The 18,345-nt window shown below is 38.7% G+C and overlaps 2 protein-coding genes across 3 annotated transcripts; one reads left to right on the forward strand and one right to left on the reverse strand.

Annotated features, from left to right (window-relative positions):
* Positions 1 to 2,858: 2,858 nt before the first annotated feature.
* On the reverse strand, positions 2,859 to 12,522 carry pcyt1a (phosphate cytidylyltransferase 1, choline, alpha). 2 transcript variants are annotated; one of them, XM_022755124.1, is made up of 9 exons: positions 12,178 to 12,522; positions 9,380 to 9,493; positions 8,735 to 8,834; positions 8,374 to 8,490; positions 7,830 to 7,981; positions 7,542 to 7,620; positions 6,185 to 6,327; positions 5,896 to 6,084; positions 2,859 to 5,434 (listed from the first exon to the last, which is right to left on the reverse strand). In XM_022755124.1, the coding sequence occupies exons 2-9, from the start codon at positions 9,491 to 9,493 to the stop codon at positions 5,216 to 5,218; spliced, it is 1,113 nt and encodes a 370-aa protein (XP_022610845.1). In that variant the 5' UTR covers positions 12,178 to 12,522; the 3' UTR covers positions 2,859 to 5,215. The 2 variants fall into 2 exon arrangements, with proteins under 2 accessions (XP_022610845.1, XP_022610846.1); XM_022755125.1 differs by having other exon boundaries at positions 12,174 to 12,522.
* Positions 12,523 to 16,840: 4,318 nt separating this feature from the next.
* LOC111228919 (lysine-rich arabinogalactan protein 19-like) lies at positions 16,841 to 18,190 on the forward strand. Its single transcript, XM_022755030.1, has 3 exons — positions 16,841 to 16,895; positions 17,258 to 17,406; positions 17,513 to 18,190. Exons 1-3 carry the CDS (start codon positions 16,841 to 16,843, stop codon positions 18,188 to 18,190), a joined length of 882 nt encoding a protein of 293 aa, XP_022610751.1.
* The last annotated feature ends 155 nt before the right edge of the window (positions 18,191 to 18,345 follow it).

Genomic DNA, 18,345 nt, shown 5'->3' on the forward strand with positions numbered 1-18,345 from the left:
CGCGAGTTTGAACAAAAGTTGACTTGTATCACTTGGCCCATATACAAATCAATCACAGTTCAAGTTTCATGAACGTTTCTATACCTTTCCAGGTTTTTACATTAGTGTGTATGTGGCAGAATGTTCCCAGCTAAAGTGAGTGATGTCAAAGAGTGGGGAGAAGCTGTTCAACTGCCCTGAAAGGTTTCTGTTGAACTCATCCTCACAGCCGCAAAGTTTCCAATAACATTAAATACTGCATATTACAGTGGATCTTTGTGTCATTATGCCCTGGTAAAACAAACAGCTGCCACTGCCCCAGTAAACCAAACAAGTGACAAGGAAGTGACGTCCTAACTGATGACCTGCCTTGATGAGAGGACTGACTACAGATTGCATTTTCATTTTGACACCAAAAGAGCATAGTGGCATGTAAATGTATGCAATGGACTGTGGGCGCTGTTTGCTTATTGTATTTGAATATTGCCACTGTAGAGCAGGTTAAGTCTTAATTAATTGTCAATGGCTTCTCAATTTTTATGTTAATATGGTCATAGAACGCCCATGAGTATGTGAAAATGAAAATGCAGAGTGGATTATTGCATTTTCTTTTTATTTATTTATTTATTTATTTTTACTTTTCTGGGCTGAAGAGAAGCACGAGATCTGGTATGCTAACTGGGCACCTCACAGGTGGCTTGAGTGTCCTTTTTTATGTTGCTGTCTGTTGGGGCAGTAACATGTGCTCATGGTACAAGGAGACTGGACAGGCTGGTAGGCATAAAACGTCATAGTATAGTAAGGCACGAAAACGTCAAAAAACGTCATAGTGTAATAAGGCATAAAAACGTCAAAAACGTCAAATTATAATAAGGCATTAAAATGTCATAGTATAGTAAGGCATAAAAATGTCATAAAACGACTAATTATAATAAGGCATAAAAATTTAATAAAACGTCAAATTATAATAAGTCATTAAAATGTCAAAAACGTCATAGTATAGTAAGGCATAAAAACGTAAAAAAAAACCGTCATAGTGTAATAAGGCATAAAAACGTCAAAAACGTCAATTTATAATAAGGCATTAAAATGTCATAGTATAGTAAGGCATGAAAACGTCAAAAAACGTCATAGTGTAATAAGGCATAAAAACGTCAAAAACGTCAAATTATAATAAGGCATTAAAATGTCATAGTATAGTAAGGCATGAAAACGTCAAAAAACGTCATAGTGTAATAAGGCATAAAAACGTCAAAAACGTCAAATTATAATAAGGCATTAAAATGTCATAGTATAGTAAGGCATAAAAATGTCATAAAACGTCAACTTATAATAAGACATTAAAATTTCATAGTATGGTAAGGCATAAAAATATCATAAAACGTCAAATTATAATAAGTCATTAAAATGTCAAAAAACGTTATAGTATAGTAAGGCATAAAAACGTCAAAAAACGTCATAGTATAATAAGGTATAAAAACGTCAAAAAACGTAATAGTGTAAAAAGGCATAAAAACGTCAAAAACGTCAAATTATAATAATGCATTAAAATGTCATAGTATAGTAAGGCATAAAAATGGCATAAAACGTCAACTTATAATAAGGCATTAAAATGTCAAAAAACGTTATAGTATAGTAAGGCATAAAAACGTCAAAAAAACGTCATAGTGTAATAAGGCATAAAAACGTCAAAAACGTCAAATTATAATAAGGCATTAAAATGTCATAGTATAGTAAGGCATAAAAATGGCATAAAACGTCAACTTATAATAAGACATTTAAATTTCATAGTATGGTAAGGCATAAAAATATCATAAAACGTCAAATTATAATAAGTCATTAAAATGTCAAAAAACGTTATAGTATAGTAAGGCATAAAAACGTCAAAAAACGTCAAATTATAATAAGGTATAAAAACGTCAAAAAACGTCATAGTGTAATAAGGCATAAAAACGTCAAAAACGTCAAATTATAATAAGGCATTAAAATGTCATAGTATAGTAAGGCATAAAAATGGCATAAAACGTCAACTTATAATAAGGCATTAAAATGTCAAAAAACGTTATAGTATAGTAAGGCATAAAAACGTCAAAAAACGTCATAGTGTAATAAGGCATAAAAACGTCAAAAACGTCAAATTATAATAAGGCATTAAAATGTCATAGTATAGTAAGGCATAAAAATGTCATAAAATGACTAATTATAATAAGGCATAAAATGTCATAAAACGTCAAATTATAATAAAGTATAATAAGGCATAAAAATGTAAAAAAAAAAAAGTCATAGTATAATAAGCATAAAAATGTCATAAAACGACAAATTATGTCATAGTATGGTAAGGCATAAAGACGTCATAGTATAGTAAGGCATTAAAAATCATAGTATAATAAGTTTATTCATTTATTTATTTATCTGACAATTTTAGCCTGCAAATAAATAAATAAAATTTAAAACTACCGAATAATTTCCAATACAAGCACAGTAGCACTTAGTAGTATTTTTTCCACTGCTTGAGAGCCCAAACAATGTTATTATATATGACAGTCTGGCAGACTGTTGTGGTGCCTATGGGTTGAAAAAAGATATATAGAGGGCCCCCTGGTGCCACAGTGGTCCTAAGCAGCCACTTAGTTCTCTTATGCCTTGGGACTACCATCTGTAAGGGGAGTTGGCTGGTCTACTGACTGCACAGGACTAATGATGATAACTACCAACTGATTATAGCCTTAATTAAAATGAAATCAGGGTGGTGGTGGGGGGGTGTAAGAACAATGGATCTTGGGTAACTAACCATTATCATGTGAAAAAATGATCCACCCAGAAAAGACCTCCGCAGTTATAGTAAACCACAAGAGAGAAAATGATTGGTCAAGAAATGCTTTGGCCAACATGTTTAATACATTTTTCCTGTCTTGCTCTTCCTCTACATCCAGAACGTAAAACAAAAATAACCCCAAACAGTAAAATAATACAATTAAAACACTTGTAGTTAAAAACATGTACATTTATATCTTTGTAGTAGTGGCTGTTATTGGCTTGCCACTCAAGTCTTTGCCAGCTTGAGCTCTTAACATGGACATGCTCCTACTGAGAAGTTCACACTGATTTAAAAGAACAGATTCCACAAGAATCAAGGCGAGGCTTCCCAAAAGTAGCTTAGCACCAAAATCAAGGCTGGATTTCCTCAGCGAATTATACTGGAATTATACTGTAGTTTTGTGGTTTTAATACCAAAAGTAGAACTTAGTAGTAGAACAGTTATTTCTCAACTTTATAATCTGATTAACGCCCACAAGAATAGAGGCAGTTTTTGTTGCTGCAGCAAAGATCCATTTACACCATAAGTGCTTTTGGGAACCCAAGCCTAGAACAGATTGATCAAAAGTCCGTCAACATTTATATTAGAGTCATCTAACAGTATTGCATTACATCTTCAGATCACCTGTGATGTTTCGTTTACAGTTATATTGGAGACACAACACATGCTTTATCACTGGAGATGCAGGACACACACACACAGATGCCTGGAAATCTCAAATATTTGACCAGTCACATTGCTTCAGTGCTGGAACAATGGCTCTGTTCAGAAAGGAAAAAAAAATACTCATACTTTGTGCTCATCTAAGGAAAGAATCAGTTCAGGGAAGAAGGAGGTAGCTACATGAATGTTGATCTGGAGTTTCATTGATACATAAACCTGAACCCTTCACCCACCTATGTGACACAGTGCAGTCCAGGCTACCAAAATACATTTCTACACTGATGCAGACTGCATGCACAGACTCATTTCATTAAATGGAAGTCCTGTAAATTGGTGCCTGATATGGAAAAACCCCAAATCCCTGAATGTATTTTCCCTTGTAAGCGTGCTACCAATGAGAAGGCCTTATTCATAAAAGAAACCTATGTTGTGCTTATGACTCAAACCAAAAGAAGTGATTTCTTACAAGTAGGGCATTTAGACCATTCTCAGGTGTTTTGCTATATATGAAGACCTAATACTTTCTATCATCATCACGTGTATCAGATGAAAATGATTACTTCCCTACGGCCCAGATCTACATTAGAAAAAAGGAAAAAACAAAACAAAGTCCAGCCTCTCTAGTGTTGATTCTCTGCTCAGCCTGAAAAAGCACTTCTAAAAAGGGATGATTAAGATCATATCTGTACAGAGGATAACGAATTCTACAAAAATAAGTATTTCTACATCATTTAAATGGGTCATCCTTGCAAACTTTGAAAGACTTTCTTTTACGCCACATTAAAAGGCGTCCAGTTCGAAACTATTCTTTCAAAGACCGATTCTACAGACAAAAAAAAAAAGAAATAAGCAAATTTATTACTATATGCAGTAAGTCAATCTGAACCCAGACCTGTCAATAGATGAAGAATGTTGACAGAAGACATTTCAAACATGCCGACATACTGTAAGAGCCTGCACACAAAATATCACATGCACATACACACAGACACGCATAGCCCCAAAGCAGGCAGACAACCTTGAGAAAAAAGCTGCTGTTTAGTAGATATATAACACCATTACTCTGATTCAGATCTGATTTGATTAAATCTGGAGTTTTCCTGTTATTAAAGAAAAGCCAGGTTGATTTCATGCTGGTGTGAGCAGAATATAAACCGCCACACCACATGAGCAGATCATTTAAACCTTTAGTTTTCTGACCAGCTCTGAAAAGCTTCCCCCAGATATAATCAACAGTGTCTCCATGAGGTCACCTCTTGCCCACCAAAACAACATGTGCTGTTCCAACAAGTGACCAAAAACCCTTCAAGCCCTCTCGCTTACATGACAAAAACAAAAACACAAACTCCTGCAGCACTACAATGCACACCTTAAGAATACCGTCATGAATGGAAGAGTGCGCTGAGTGTAACACCTGCAAATATTCCTACGTGACAGTGAGTGACTAATAAAATCAACATCAAAAGTGACAGAGATAAATGAGACTAATTTTCAAAGAACTCAAGTGACTAGTGGTAACTTTGACTGACCGTTACACAAAGACAAAAAGGACAAAATTGGCTGTTAAAAACAAGAGCTGTGGAGAAACTGGTTGTTACAGTTAAGGAGACAGTGAAGTGCTAAACATCAACATAAAATCAAAAACAGGAAAAAAAAAAATGGAAGCAGGAGCTCCATGAAAACCACGCTACTCGACAGCTCAGTTAACTGGCAGCACTGACTGCAGACATACAGAGCGGAGAATTCAAACGCGCTCTAGTTTTCGTCGTCTTCATCGTCGTCCTCGCTGATGAGGTATCCTCGGGCCCCGCTGTGGTGAGGTGGAGGCGAGGGTGGAGGGGAGGTCTTGGTGAAGAAGGGGAGACGGAAGGTGGGAGAGGGGGAACGCTCCTCGCGGGTGGGGCTGCTGTCGGGGCTGTGCCTGGGGCTGATGGCCTGCAGCATGCGGCCTTTTCCCTCCTTCAGCATGTGTTTCTGCAGAGGAGAGGCAGAGACATGAGGAGTGAATGTCTGTTACATCAGATGACGATACAATCAGAGCAGAAAACATGAACACAGGATGAGCTGAGCATTTAAAAAAGCTGGTTAAACAGTAGAAAAGCTGTGGTGAATGTTATCTAGTTTGTGATGACCTGTGAATCATTTTGGTTTTTGTCATTTTAAATAAATTTGGCTCAATCAGTAGAATCTGTTTGATTAACTTTTAAATTATTACTATTAAATAAACTTTACAGCAAAGTGAAGTCGTTTTGGTCTGTTATTACAAGTGTGTCACTGAGCGAAATGTTTTCCTGGTTGCGTGTTACAGACTGTCAAGTATTCCTTCCCACTGCGACATGTCTTCCAGGCAATCAACAGTGTAAATAAGGATGTGTTTTTAGTCATGCTGCCTGATTAAACAGTAATTAAAGACCAAACAAAACCAATGTCCTCACCAGAGCTCCCTCAGGGCCAAACATCTGCAGGAAGTTGCCAATGAACTCCCTGGATTTCTCCTCCCATTTCTGGATGAGGTCGATACTCTTCTCCTCCACCTTCTGGACAAACTCCTTGCTCTTCTCCTCCACATCACGAACCTTCCTCTTCACTTTGTCCACACGCTCCTGAAGGTGGTATTTCTTCTCCTGGTGAGAGTGAGGACCGCAAAGGCCATGAATCACCTCACACACACTGCGCCAACAACATTTTTTTTCTCAAACAAAACCAAAGCTGAAAGTTTCATACATTGATGAAGCTGACGTTGAGTTCCTTGGCTGTGTATCCTCTCTGTAGGTTGCGTCTGACGTACACATCATAATCACGCACAATGCGGGTGATGATGTCAGAGGTGGAGATGCCTTCTGTCCGCTGGGTGGGAGCGAACATACCTAAGAGACACAGCAGAGGTCAAAAGGATACACACAGTAATGCCAAGGTCAATTTGTCTTCATCATAGAGTCTTCTTACACGAGTCAGGGCAAGAATTTATGGTCAGGATCAACTTCATTATTTCACCTGACAGCACTGACTGACGTAAACACAGAGTAACTCAGAGTTTTATGAATCAAAGTGAACCTGGAACCATTCATCCTCACATGGTGGTGCAGGTGGGCTCTGTCTTTTCTCTTCCCAGTCAATAGAATAGAATACACACGTGTACAGGGGGTGACGTGGCACCCACAGGTGTAATCAATTTAGTCTATAATGCTCGTGACCCAAAAGTCAGTGCCATTATTGAGCTCACGTATAGTCTGAAGAAAAAAAATCTCCATTAGTCATGATTTGGGATTAGCCTTTGTACCTGGTTCCTGAATTTAGTCAAGAGAAAATTGTTAAAATGGGACAAATTATTATGGTTTATAGATCTCATCCAGCAAGTTCCCGATCCGACTGATGTATTTTTCTAATTTAATGCAATATTACAATGTTCCACTGATGTAGCATTTCACTCCTACAGCTGTCAGACTCACACCGGATAGTTTAAACGAACTGATTAAAATCAGTGCAGCATAACCAGAGATATCGTTTTTATTCCTCACATTCTTCTTCTTTGTCAAAACCTGGCATCTATATTACCCACAATGCAATTTGATTAAAGACAGTTTGGTCAGAAATTCAGGTATGTTAATGTAGCCTTGAGCTGCAGGTGTCCAGTAGATACACATAGCTTCCCCCTGGAGCCACAAAAGACCTCCACCACCATATTTCACATATTTAGTTTTCTTCCCCAAGATTGGTAAACAGACTTTCATGTGTATAATTGGTGGTGTTCCCCTTTAAGGAACATGTGATCTAATGTTATCTATCATCTATTTCCTGGTAAGAAATACAACTCAGTTCAGTGTCACTGTATTCTACTAATACTGTTTTTGACCAAACAACTGGTATCCACAAGTGTCTTTGTAATTAGTCATATAATCCAGCATCTTACTTAGCAGCTCAATTTGAAAACATTTCTGTATTACAAAAAAATTCTTTTACATTTTTAATTCCAGCATGATATACAGTACCATGTGTGCATGGGAAGCAGTAGTAAACACTGAACTGTATCGTGTAATTAGTTGTGTACCGCACTACCACATTCGGTTATTTTGGCACTCACCAGCGTCTTTAATGTGCTTGTATACGTCATCACTGCCCGCTGAGGAGTATGGGATGTCATCATGGGCCACAAAGTCGATCTGGAGACATAGTAAACACAGTAGATTCAGATCTACAAATTGTACAAAAAACAACAGGGAGAAGGTTACACAAAATCAGGGTAGGTGGCTGATCAACTCGTTCTTTTAGATTATTGTACAAACATTTTGTTGTTGGTTTCTCACATCAAGATTCTACAGTGTGTCTGTAATCGTGGTTTTTGTCTTTAACTCTGTTTTCATCCACTCACCCGATGTCTTGCGAGGAACTCTGGCGTTAACGTCCAGGGAGCGTTTCGTACCACTTCATCCACGTAGCGGCAATGTCTGACAGCATCATAGCGCTCATCCTCATTCATCACTGTGAAGCCCTTGTATTTGTGGGTCAGATCATCACTGCACACTGTGAGTGGATAGAAATATTTGCAGAAATTATAATTTAAGGAGCTTAGACCATGGTAGGTAGGTATGTAGGTTACTTTATTTGTACCTGTAGGTAAATTTATTGTTTGAAGTAAAAGAGTCATCAGTCTTACACATACACATTTAACACAAAGCACAGAATGGAACAAAGAAAACAAATAAAGAATGAGGTTGAAGGTTTTGAAGCTGGATTACACAGAAACATCTTTATCTTTTAACTTTCTTTAACAGATGTCTGAATTCATCAGACCTGCACTCTATTTATCTCTATTGTAGTCCTGTCTGTAGAGTTTCACACTTAAGAAAGAAGCAGCTGATAGAAGTCTTCTACTGTGAAAGCCAATATGGACCCACACACAGACTAATATTTACCTCCAACAATGAGGTGTGTGTTTGGGAAGAGGCATTTAGCCTGCATCAGAGCTCTGGCATGACCTGAGTGGAAAACGTCAAAGATGCCATCAGCATACACCCGGACCGGTCTGTCGGCTGGACAGAAAGAGACAAGACAAGACACGCAGAGATGAAAGAGTCATAGTGAATTTAAAATCATACTTGTTTGTCCGTATGTATGAGTGTACTTAAGACTGAGAGGAAATGTACCAATACTGAAGTTAAAAGAAGTGTATAAAAATTTGAGGAGAGACATTAAAAGTCTCGTAAGACCAAGCAGCATGAGACAGACTGAGAAACTGTCATAGAAAGACATATCAGCTTAAAGAATCTGACTCACGTGGTGTCCCCCTCTTGGCCTCCTCCATGTTGACTCTCTCATAGGGTTTACCATCAGCTGGTTCCAGCTCATCGGCAAAAGGTGCAGGGTGCTTCAATCCCTAAAAGAGCCAAACCCACAGAATGAAAGGATGTCAGTGATCAATTAAGTTTTCTATTAGGTCACACAAAATTGATTGCTTTACAACGTCCTGAATAACTCTCTCTTCTGTAACTGGGCTCTCACTATTGGACTAGTAACCGAGACTCTTACAAAAAAAGTTAATGTGAAAATCAAACATGTTGCTGTTCTAGTTAAACAGCTGATAACATTATTTAAGCCCATTACATCAGCCAAAATCTGAAATGATCAAATCTCAATTGCTTAGGTGTTCTTTGTGTTGAAATCGTGCCTAGCTGTCTTAGCAATGTTGTGCCATTTCCAGAGAACATAACAAAGAAATAGAACCAATATAAAATGTGATACATGATGTGGACAACAGATAAAACTAATTTAAGACTTCTGTAAAGAACATAATTTTGTATCGATCTTGCATCCGCATGTATCCACATACTGCACGTATAAACAGCCAGGGTGGCACATGCACACACACAGAACCTATAGGAACTGCTGGACATATATACTGCTCAATGACAACTTGCTCACCACAGTACATCTGGGGATTTTCACAAGCCTCTCGGCTTCATCGGTCTCCCCATTGGAGCCCTCTCTTCTTCTCTTCCTGGTCAGCAGCAGCCCGCTGGAGCTTTGGGCCTCCATCTGGGCCAAGACAAACATAATTAAAACACTAAATATACTGAATACACCATACACTGCTTTGCCATCTTCTAGTATGACTAAAAAGCGACACACAGGTGCAGACACTTAGTTTTACTCTGTAAAATATGCCCCCTCTCTGGACATGACCTCTATGTTACATAATTATAGTAAGCATTGAATAACATACAGTACAGGCAGACTGTAAATCTAGACAGCTGTGAGGTTGTGGCAGATGATATATCCTGAGTCAACTTTGACCCAGTAACAAGAGGGAGAATACAGTATGTTCCCTGGCTCAAAGAACCACCAGGACGCCTTGGATTAAAAAAACAGAAGAGCTTTCATAAGAAAAGGTCAAGTGAAAATTAAGCAAACACCACCTGTTTCAACATAAAACATTTTGTTCCTTAAAATGTAAAATGAACCATATCCAGCCTTCAATTCAGATTCCTGGTCTGCTGACACTTCCAATGAGCATGGGCGACTGAGATCACGTTAACGTCCCATTTGAAGTAGGGATGAATCTCCAGATGCCAAAGTCAGCACTCCACCACAAGAGGGGATAGTTTCATATTGGATTCTGATTGACTTCAGGTGACTTTGCTTTGCACTTAACCTCCAGCTGGATGACTTTCCAGTGACTCCACACACTGGTATATTTAGAGGGAACTTTAAAGCCATACAAAACGTCACTACCAAGGACATAAAAACAAAAAACTTCAAAATCTTCAACATTGTAGTTGAAAAAATGAAATATTAGGATTTCATCAAGCTCAACATCCTGGATATCTGTACTAGACGTCATAAAGTAGGGCTACAAGTAACTAATAATTTTCATCACTGATTGATCTTATGTTTATTTTCTTTATTTCCAGGTGATGTCTTCAGACCCAAACCCAAAGATATCTGATTTACAATAAAACAGAGAAAAGCAACAAATTCTCACATTTGAGAAGTTGGGACCATCAAATGTTATGAATTTTTGCTTGACTTAAACAATGATTATTTTACTGTCAATTAACTTAAAACTGCAGAACCAAAAAAAACCCATAAGAGTCTAAGCTCAGTGATCAGTGTCTTGGTTGAGCCTACAACTGTCCTGTGTATCCTGGTAGAACAGCACCATCTAAAATAGTCTTTTCATTTTAACATTAATTTGCATTCTCTAAACAGAGGTTGAAACACCTTTACAGATCCAATCCAAAAAGGATGATGCAAGTCCCACCCTATCTATTAGAATACAGCAAAACAATAGGGACTAGTTCTGATATCCCATTACAGAGGGTTCCTGTGTTATGGGTTAAGGCTCTGCCCCATTCCACACATTCCATCATGCAACCAAAAATGAAGCCATGGGTCAATGAAGGGAGGGGTCATTATTTTAAAATATCTGGCCCTGTCACTTCTTTCACTTGCAATTAAGACTTAATAATCCTTGGGGTGGACTTTTGCCGCTGGGTCAGTTATGAAAGTGTGACTCGCTATGAGTGACAGATGTGACAGTACATGTTCCTGGTGGTGGCAGCTACCTGATCCAACACTGAGTAAATGCACTCTGTTACCTCTTTCTCTTGGCAGCAGCTGAGCACTGTGAGTGAGAAGCCCTGCAGGGCTCCCACACACACTGCCAGAGAAGATTTACATGAACAGCACATGTCATCATAACTGAAACCGACTGCTATAAAAAGAAAGCAACAAAAGGACAGTGCCAAGTCTTGTTTAACCAGGTGTTCTGCAACATGACAGACCCTGTAAACCCATTTAGTGAGACAATGCCTCTCAAAAACCAAATATGGTTTATTGGTGAATAAGTAACTAACAGTATTTAGGGATGTAAGCAACTAATTATTGTCACCATTAATAAATCTGGCAATAATTTTCTCCACTAATCATGAATCATTTACTCTTTAAAATTCCAAAATAATTAAATGCTTACTCCAGTTTCCAAGTCCCCAATGTGACATAAGTCAAATTGTTTATTAAGTTTGACCAACAGTCCATAACCTTGAGATATTTAATTCAGAATTATTTACAACAAAGAAGAGCAGCAAATCTTCATATTAAAGACAGTGGAACCAGAGAATGCTTGACATTTTGGTACATAAATGACTCAAACTCAAATCAATGTTCAAAGTAGTTGTAGAAGTTCATTAATTATCAATCAACTAATCAGTGAATAGACTATAATTTAAACAATATAATATTTGTTGAATATTATAGTTTGAGGTATAACAAAGTAGACATGGAGGTCACTTAAAAAAGTTCTGTTCTGTTCTTACAGTAAAGTTGATATCAGGGCCACTGAGATCCTGTCCTGGGCTCCTGATGGTCCCCGGACCCAACTTTGAGAACCACAGGCTTCAACTGCATTTCACACAATGTTCCCAATGTTTCCTTTCTCGACTATTTCAATGTCACTTCGACTGTGTCACAAAAATAGGTAGAGAAATGCCAAAAGTTACCTTGAGTCAGCACAACACCCGTCCAGCTTGGACTAATGACAGTGAAACCAGTGACTGAAACAGCTGACAGAGGAGTTGCACTGGTGACACCGGTTGTGCAGCTCAACCCTGGCTTACTAGAAGCTTTCCCTCTGGCCAAAATCTTTAAATCAATATGCTAACTATCCCGTATAGTACTGTTAGTTAACGTTAGACAGCTGCTTTAAGTTTGTCCTCACCTACCGTTCACTCTTTTGTCCGGAATGGCTGCTTTGCAGGAGTGGGCGGCTTCCTCCCCTCCTACTGCCAGCAGCCTGGCGAGCTAACTGCTGGAAAGCTAGTTAACGCTAGCTACCGTCGAATGCTAGCTAGCAAGCTATAAGCTAGCTGTCAAGTTGGTGGGCTTGTTAGCTAACTTCAGCCGTTAGCTCACTGGTTAGCTGACAGCAGCAACAACAGTAAGTACAAACAGTCCTGTACGTCCGACGCCCTGGTCCTCGCTGTGCTGCTGACGGAAAAAGACTGCAACTAGCAGAAGGACAAACAAATTATCAGCAGTGAGAGCTTGTACTACAACGCTGACAGGTCAACAACACAGGAACTACAAAACTTCGACATCCTTAAAGGAACTGACGTAACGAGTCGAACGTTTCCGGTGTTTTATCGTGCTGCCACCCAGTGGAAATACTGTATACGACAAGGAGACGCTTCAACAAGATGTCCGTTTGATAGCATGCCTCCTACAGATGCTAAAACATGTTGGAAAATATGATATATGGATTATCCACATCTCACATGCAGGCCATAAACCCCTTTGGTGTATTAGTGGATTCCTCACACATTCAAATACTGTACAGCCATTTCCATGTCTGCTATACATTCATTTGAGTTCACAAATAGGACTTTTTCCACATTTATTTGTGATATGCATTGCATAGGCCTTAGTATTAAGTATTAAGTATTAAGTAAGAAAGTAAAGTAAAAATAGCACACTATATAAATTACTCCATTAGAAGTAAAAGTCTTGTAGTGAAAGTCAAAATCTCAAATAAATAAGAGTAGCATTTGCAAATTTACAAAATAAAAACAATGTCTTTTTTTTAAAAAATAAACAGCATATTTTTCACATTTTTAAAAAATAAAATAAGCATATGTTTTGCATATAAAATCTCAATTTAGCAAAGTAACGAGTAGCTGTCTGTGAAATTGGTAGTGGAGTTATAAGTGCAATATTTCCCTCTGAAATCTAGTGGAGTAGAAGTATAAAATGGCATAAAATGGAAATACTCAAGTAAAGTACTTTAAAAATGTACTTCAATTCAGTATTGAGTAATTGTAGGCTAACCCTACACTAGTAAGAATAATATTGATATGTGTGTATATATTGAAAAATGAATAAATGTGTAAAAACCACCATTGTTAAGGCAACTTGAGTCTGGGCCAAGTATGGAGAGTGCGGTTGACATGTTGCTTAGCTGAGGTTTAATCAAGGCTGACATCTGGTACCAGTGCTGAACCTTGTCTGGATAGGACCAACTTAGGGCCAGCTGTGGTGGTGCAGTCAGCTGAGATAAGGCTATATCATGGCTCATACTGTAAATGGTCCTACATTTGCAACCAGATCTTAACCACCCATGGAGCATCAGTCTTTGCTGTATGTGGGCAGAGTGAGGATGGACTGTGTAGGCTGTCAGTGGACCAAATCAAATTTGCTATGTTGGTTCCTTTTACACCTTTTTTTCTGACATTTGCAAATCTTCTTCTTCAAGAAACAAGAGGAAAGCCTGCTTCATACAAATATTTGCAGTGGTTACAACAAGAACATTGAATATTGTCCTATAACAAGCATTGTGTTGATCTGGTTCACGTTTCTAGCATGTTGATCAGAATCAGAACTAAATTGCTTTCAGAGTATGAAAGGAAATTGCCGCTGTGGAAAGACAGCACAGAGGTACCTAACTGTATAGAGCTGAAAACATTTCTCCCTAGCTGATCCTCTGGTTTCCTGCAGAGAGCTCCATGACAAGGTGTAATTTCACTTGAAGATCAGAGGGGCACACATTACGATAATTGATACCCTGAAGGTGGTGGTAAAGTTGTGCAACGAATGCTGTACACCAGAGTAATGCAACTAACCCGTGGTCTACATCGCAGGTTTGACTTGAAATAAACACCACAGAGCACTAAGATGATTCACTACCATTACGGAGTGTTTAATGATTTTCTGTCACAAGTAATCATCTATTTGAAAAAATGTATTAATATAGTTTAATCAACAGTCTGGATGTAAGATCTTTGCAACATATTTTACTTTTTCAATCAAAAAACAGAAGAGATATAATCTCTATCAGAATCACATTCAACACTATAAACCCCTTGTAACATTTACTGTTGTCATTTTTTAAGACATTGTTTCATCCATTCGGAGAGTTTATCTTTTCAGTTTGCTTTCAAACTGCCACAAGGCTCGTCCAGATTCATTTGGTCCACTGGTAACAAGTACAAAACTGATGGCTCCATTTATTGTCGTATAAATCATTAAATATTGTCAACAGATTTAAGTGTTACTCTGACAACCCTGCAAAAATAATGAAAAATCATGTCAGATTCCTGAGAGCAGTATATGTTTTTTTGCCCTACTTACACTATCTTTAAAACAGTTTGATTTATATCGCGGCTGTTTGTTTCAACGTACAGGTAAAATAAATGTATATGATTTAAGAGTAACAGGTACCCTTACCCTTCCATTTTTGTCATCTGCACAAAGCAATTACAGTGTGATGTTCACCAGCCACCTGGCAGAACTCTACTTTAGACTCCCTGTCTCCTTCTTGTGCTCTTTGATCGCAGCCTTACCTGCTGGTTTGAAGGATAGAATTTGCTTCACTGTTGAAATGACAAACACCAGATAGGCCGACAATCACTGAACAAAGTGGAAGTGAAGAAAGTCACGAGTAAGTCAAAAGATGATGTGAGAATGTAAAAATAGCAAGTAACAGTCAGTTAACTGAGCCAGTTAATGGACATTTGGGCTGATTCAGTTTAGACACAGCATATCCATTGAGTGTTCTTGTTTCATAATAAAATATTTATCCATTAGTGGGGCCACCAACACACACACACATACACACACACACACACACACACACACACACACACACACACACACACACACACACACACACACACACACACACACACACACACACACACAACACACCCCCCTCCGATTCCAGTGGGTTACATGGCTATTTCTCAAACACTTGTAGGAACCCAGTGATGCCATCAGCCTGTGACGAAAAGCTTTTTATTGGGTTAAGATCTAGCCTTGCCATTTTTATCATTTACTAGCATCACTAATCCACACAATCCTCTGTTCACACTTGTAAAAATATGTGGTAGACAATATATAAAATGAGCTTTCACACATCATTTTCTGAATCACTTGTAATAGTTTGCCACTTGATCTCACAGTGGTGTGTTGATCTGATGGCAGACAGTAGGAAAAGAGCCTCCACACATTTGTTTTTGTCTTATTTCCATTCACATTATGTATTTGATTGTATTTATCAGTCTCCCAATGTTTTTATCTCCAACGGAGACAGGAGGGAACAAACTATAAGACAAAGGAAAGGAGGTTCTGGTGGGAAATAACTTTTTATTTGGTGTAAACTTTTATCCAGATAGTAACTTCATAACTTATTATGTGCATTTATGTGTATTTGTGCTATCTAGAGATTCAGAAATATGTCTTGAAGTTTCTAAACAACAATTCCCAGGCTGTGTTACATTGACTTGGTGTTTGGACAAGCTAGCCCATAATTCCTGCATATTTCTTGGGGACTTAAACAGCAGTTGACTCAGCCCTCTATTTTTTGACTGGCCAGGACCAAAGTTAAAAGGACACATCCAGCTGTTTTGGGACAGAGGGTTAATTTTTACCTGCCAGACATGTTTTGTCAAGAATTAGTCTACTGTAGCATCATGTACGTCAACCTACTTTGCATATTTGGTGCATAAAACAACCTGAAAAATCTGTGTATTACAGCTATAGACTTTAGAATCTTTCTGTTTTTGAATGCACGAATTCTAGCTCCACTGTTGGCTTCATCCAGGACTGCGATCCCTATGGTAACTCTAGGTAACTTGACTGCCTGTGCACCCAGTGGGTGCCCTGCTGTTACAGGGCTGTTTCTTGTGGCTTTACAAGGAGTAACATTTTGTTTGAAGTTGATCTTTTACTGCTGGTTCATGCTCAGCGTGCTAATGAGCTCTTCCACGTCTCAACAGAAAACGCTCAAGGGGTGGAGTTAGGCCTACTTGCAGCTCAGTGGCCAATGGAAAGGCCCCAGGATCAACAGCAGTATTTATGAACAGTTATGTTGTGCAGCAGATTAGACCAGGGCTGGGGAGATGCAACAGCAGGTGAGCAGGTTCAGTTCTCATTTTTACTGTAGCAGCCTTTAAAGTTTAAAAATGGACATTTTCAAATATTTAATTTCCATCACGTTGTCTGTGGTGATTTAAATTGTTTGAGAGCTGATCTGCAAATGTCGCAGCAAACAGATCGGTAAATAAATACTATACTATAATTGAATAAACATGCAAAGTATAGTAGTAACTTGACAGGAAATAAAAATGTTCATTACTAAGTAGTACAGATAGACTACAATGTAAGTTTTTGAAGGCAGTGAATCTTCATCTGGTGGTCAATGTCATGGATTGTGAAACTTTTGAGAGTTCCTGGATATTTTTTGTACAATTTTTGCTTTCAGTGTGCAGTATGTACCTTTGTGTGTGGTTCTGTATGTATACCTATTTCATATCATTTTATAAATAACAGCATGTAAGACAAAATGCTAAATAATTGGGGTTATGCTTGATATTACGATTGCAGATGCCAAAGATGCTTTTCCACGTGTCCCTGTCGAGGGCGCTGTGCTGCCTGCTGTTAATGCCAGGTTTGTCTCAGTAAAGTGTATGAAATTATTTATTTTTCATTTGACCTTTATTAAAGAGTTGACTTAATGCTGGATTCAAGCTAGTGAATAGAGAGTCTTTGCACTCTTAGAGCAGCCACTTGGATGATTGTTTTAGTGTCCATGTACTGTCATACTTTGCATAGTGAAGTTTATGTTTCCTCTGCTTCCCTGCAGGTTTTCTAGAAGCAACATCACTTGTGAAAGTAAAGAATTCTGGAGGTATTTAACCTTCCACTCCGTTTTTACCAAATTTTTTAGTGATTAAAAGTACTTCTCAAATTGGAATTCAAATGGTGTCAGAACAGTATCCTTATAATTCCTGCTTCCATGTTCTTCCACAGGGAATCCATTCAACATTGATGCAGCTCAAGCACATGATTTCTTGACTAATTCTCGACCTAAGAGAAACATTGACCCAAAGTGGTACCGTGGCACCCCGGACTTTCAGTCCTACTACCGCTTCTACAACAGCATTGGACACATTGAGGGAGTAAGTTGAAGATGAGTAGAATGTATATTAAATACTACATATGTGGTTCTATTCAGGTAAAAATGTTTTGTTTCATCTCTGATATTTTTCTGTGTTTCTCCATCAGATCTATGAGATTGACAGGATCAGGATGCTGTATCAGCAGATGCGTCACTTGGAGTTGACCTATGGCCCAGATGCTTCCAGTTATCAAAATGTCCTAGGTGTACTGACTACCACTGCAGCACCAACCACAACCACCCAGCCTCCTCCACCTCCCACCACCCCTGCTCCTACACCAGACCCTCTGGAGAATGCTCAGAGGATCTATCTGTGTAACCCTAAAGACCCACTGTGCAAACCTCAAATCGTCTACTTGCCAACAGGGGCAGTTCCAGTGCTGTGCGACCCACGACTCAACCCCGCCTGCAGGCCCAAAACAGAGGAGGAGATAAAGGCTCCAGCTCCAGCTCCAACCCAACCACCCCCACCTCCTCCTGCTCCTAAAAAGTCTGTCCCACCTCCACCTCCTGCTGTCACTGCCAAAGGTATGGAGTATGACTGCGACCCATACTGGGATCCTGACTGCCTCATCGACCACCCTCCCCGCCCTATTCAGGAAACAGCCGCACCAGAGGCACCTGCCGAGGAAAAAGTGGTGAAAGAGGAAGCAGCAAAACTTGAGGAAAGTGCCCCTGCAGCACCAGCCACTGCGAAAAGCCCCTACCCTTACTTTGACCCTTATGATTTCAAACGTGACCTTTATGACCCCTTTCGTTATACCGATCCAGCAGAACCACAGTAAAAAAAACAAAGTGCTTAAGAAATGATAGCCTTCTATGCAGGGCAAGACTACAAATTAAATCACAAGGCCAAACCAAGACAGGACTGTAAAACCACATCTAAACAAAAAAACAGAGTTAAATTCAAATCATCATCAGATCATCACATGTTTTATAA

The sequence above is a fragment of the Seriola dumerili genome, unplaced genomic scaffold (assembly GCF_002260705.1).
Source record: "Seriola dumerili isolate Sdu_G_001 unplaced genomic scaffold, Sdu_1.0 BDQW01000226.1, whole genome shotgun sequence".
Taxonomy (NCBI): Eukaryota; Metazoa; Chordata; class Actinopteri; order Carangiformes; family Carangidae; genus Seriola; species Seriola dumerili.

Excerpts from the sequence above, each read along its gene's own strand:
- pcyt1a (XM_022755124.1), bottom strand. The coding sequence starts at position 9,493 with ATGGAGGCCCAAAGCTCCAGCGGGCTGCTGCTGACCAGGAAGAGAAGA. Across the intron at positions 8,835-9,379 it reads AAATCCCCAGATGTACTGTG|GGATTGAAGCACCCTGCACC; the intron begins GTGAGCAAGTTG and ends TGGCTCTTTTAG. Across the intron at positions 7,621-7,829 it reads AGTTCCTCGCAAGACATCGG|ATCGACTTTGTGGCCCATGA; the intron begins GTGAGTGGATGA and ends CTATGTCTCCAG.
- LOC111228919 (XM_022755030.1), top strand. The coding sequence starts at position 16,841 with ATGCTTTTCCACGTGTCCCTGTCGAGGGCGCTGTGCTGCCTGCTGTTA. Across the intron at positions 16,896-17,257 it reads CTGCCTGCTGTTAATGCCAG|GGAATCCATTCAACATTGAT; the intron begins GTTTGTCTCAGT and ends GTTCTTCCACAG. Across the intron at positions 17,407-17,512 it reads GCATTGGACACATTGAGGGA|ATCTATGAGATTGACAGGAT; the intron begins GTAAGTTGAAGA and ends TTTCTCCATCAG.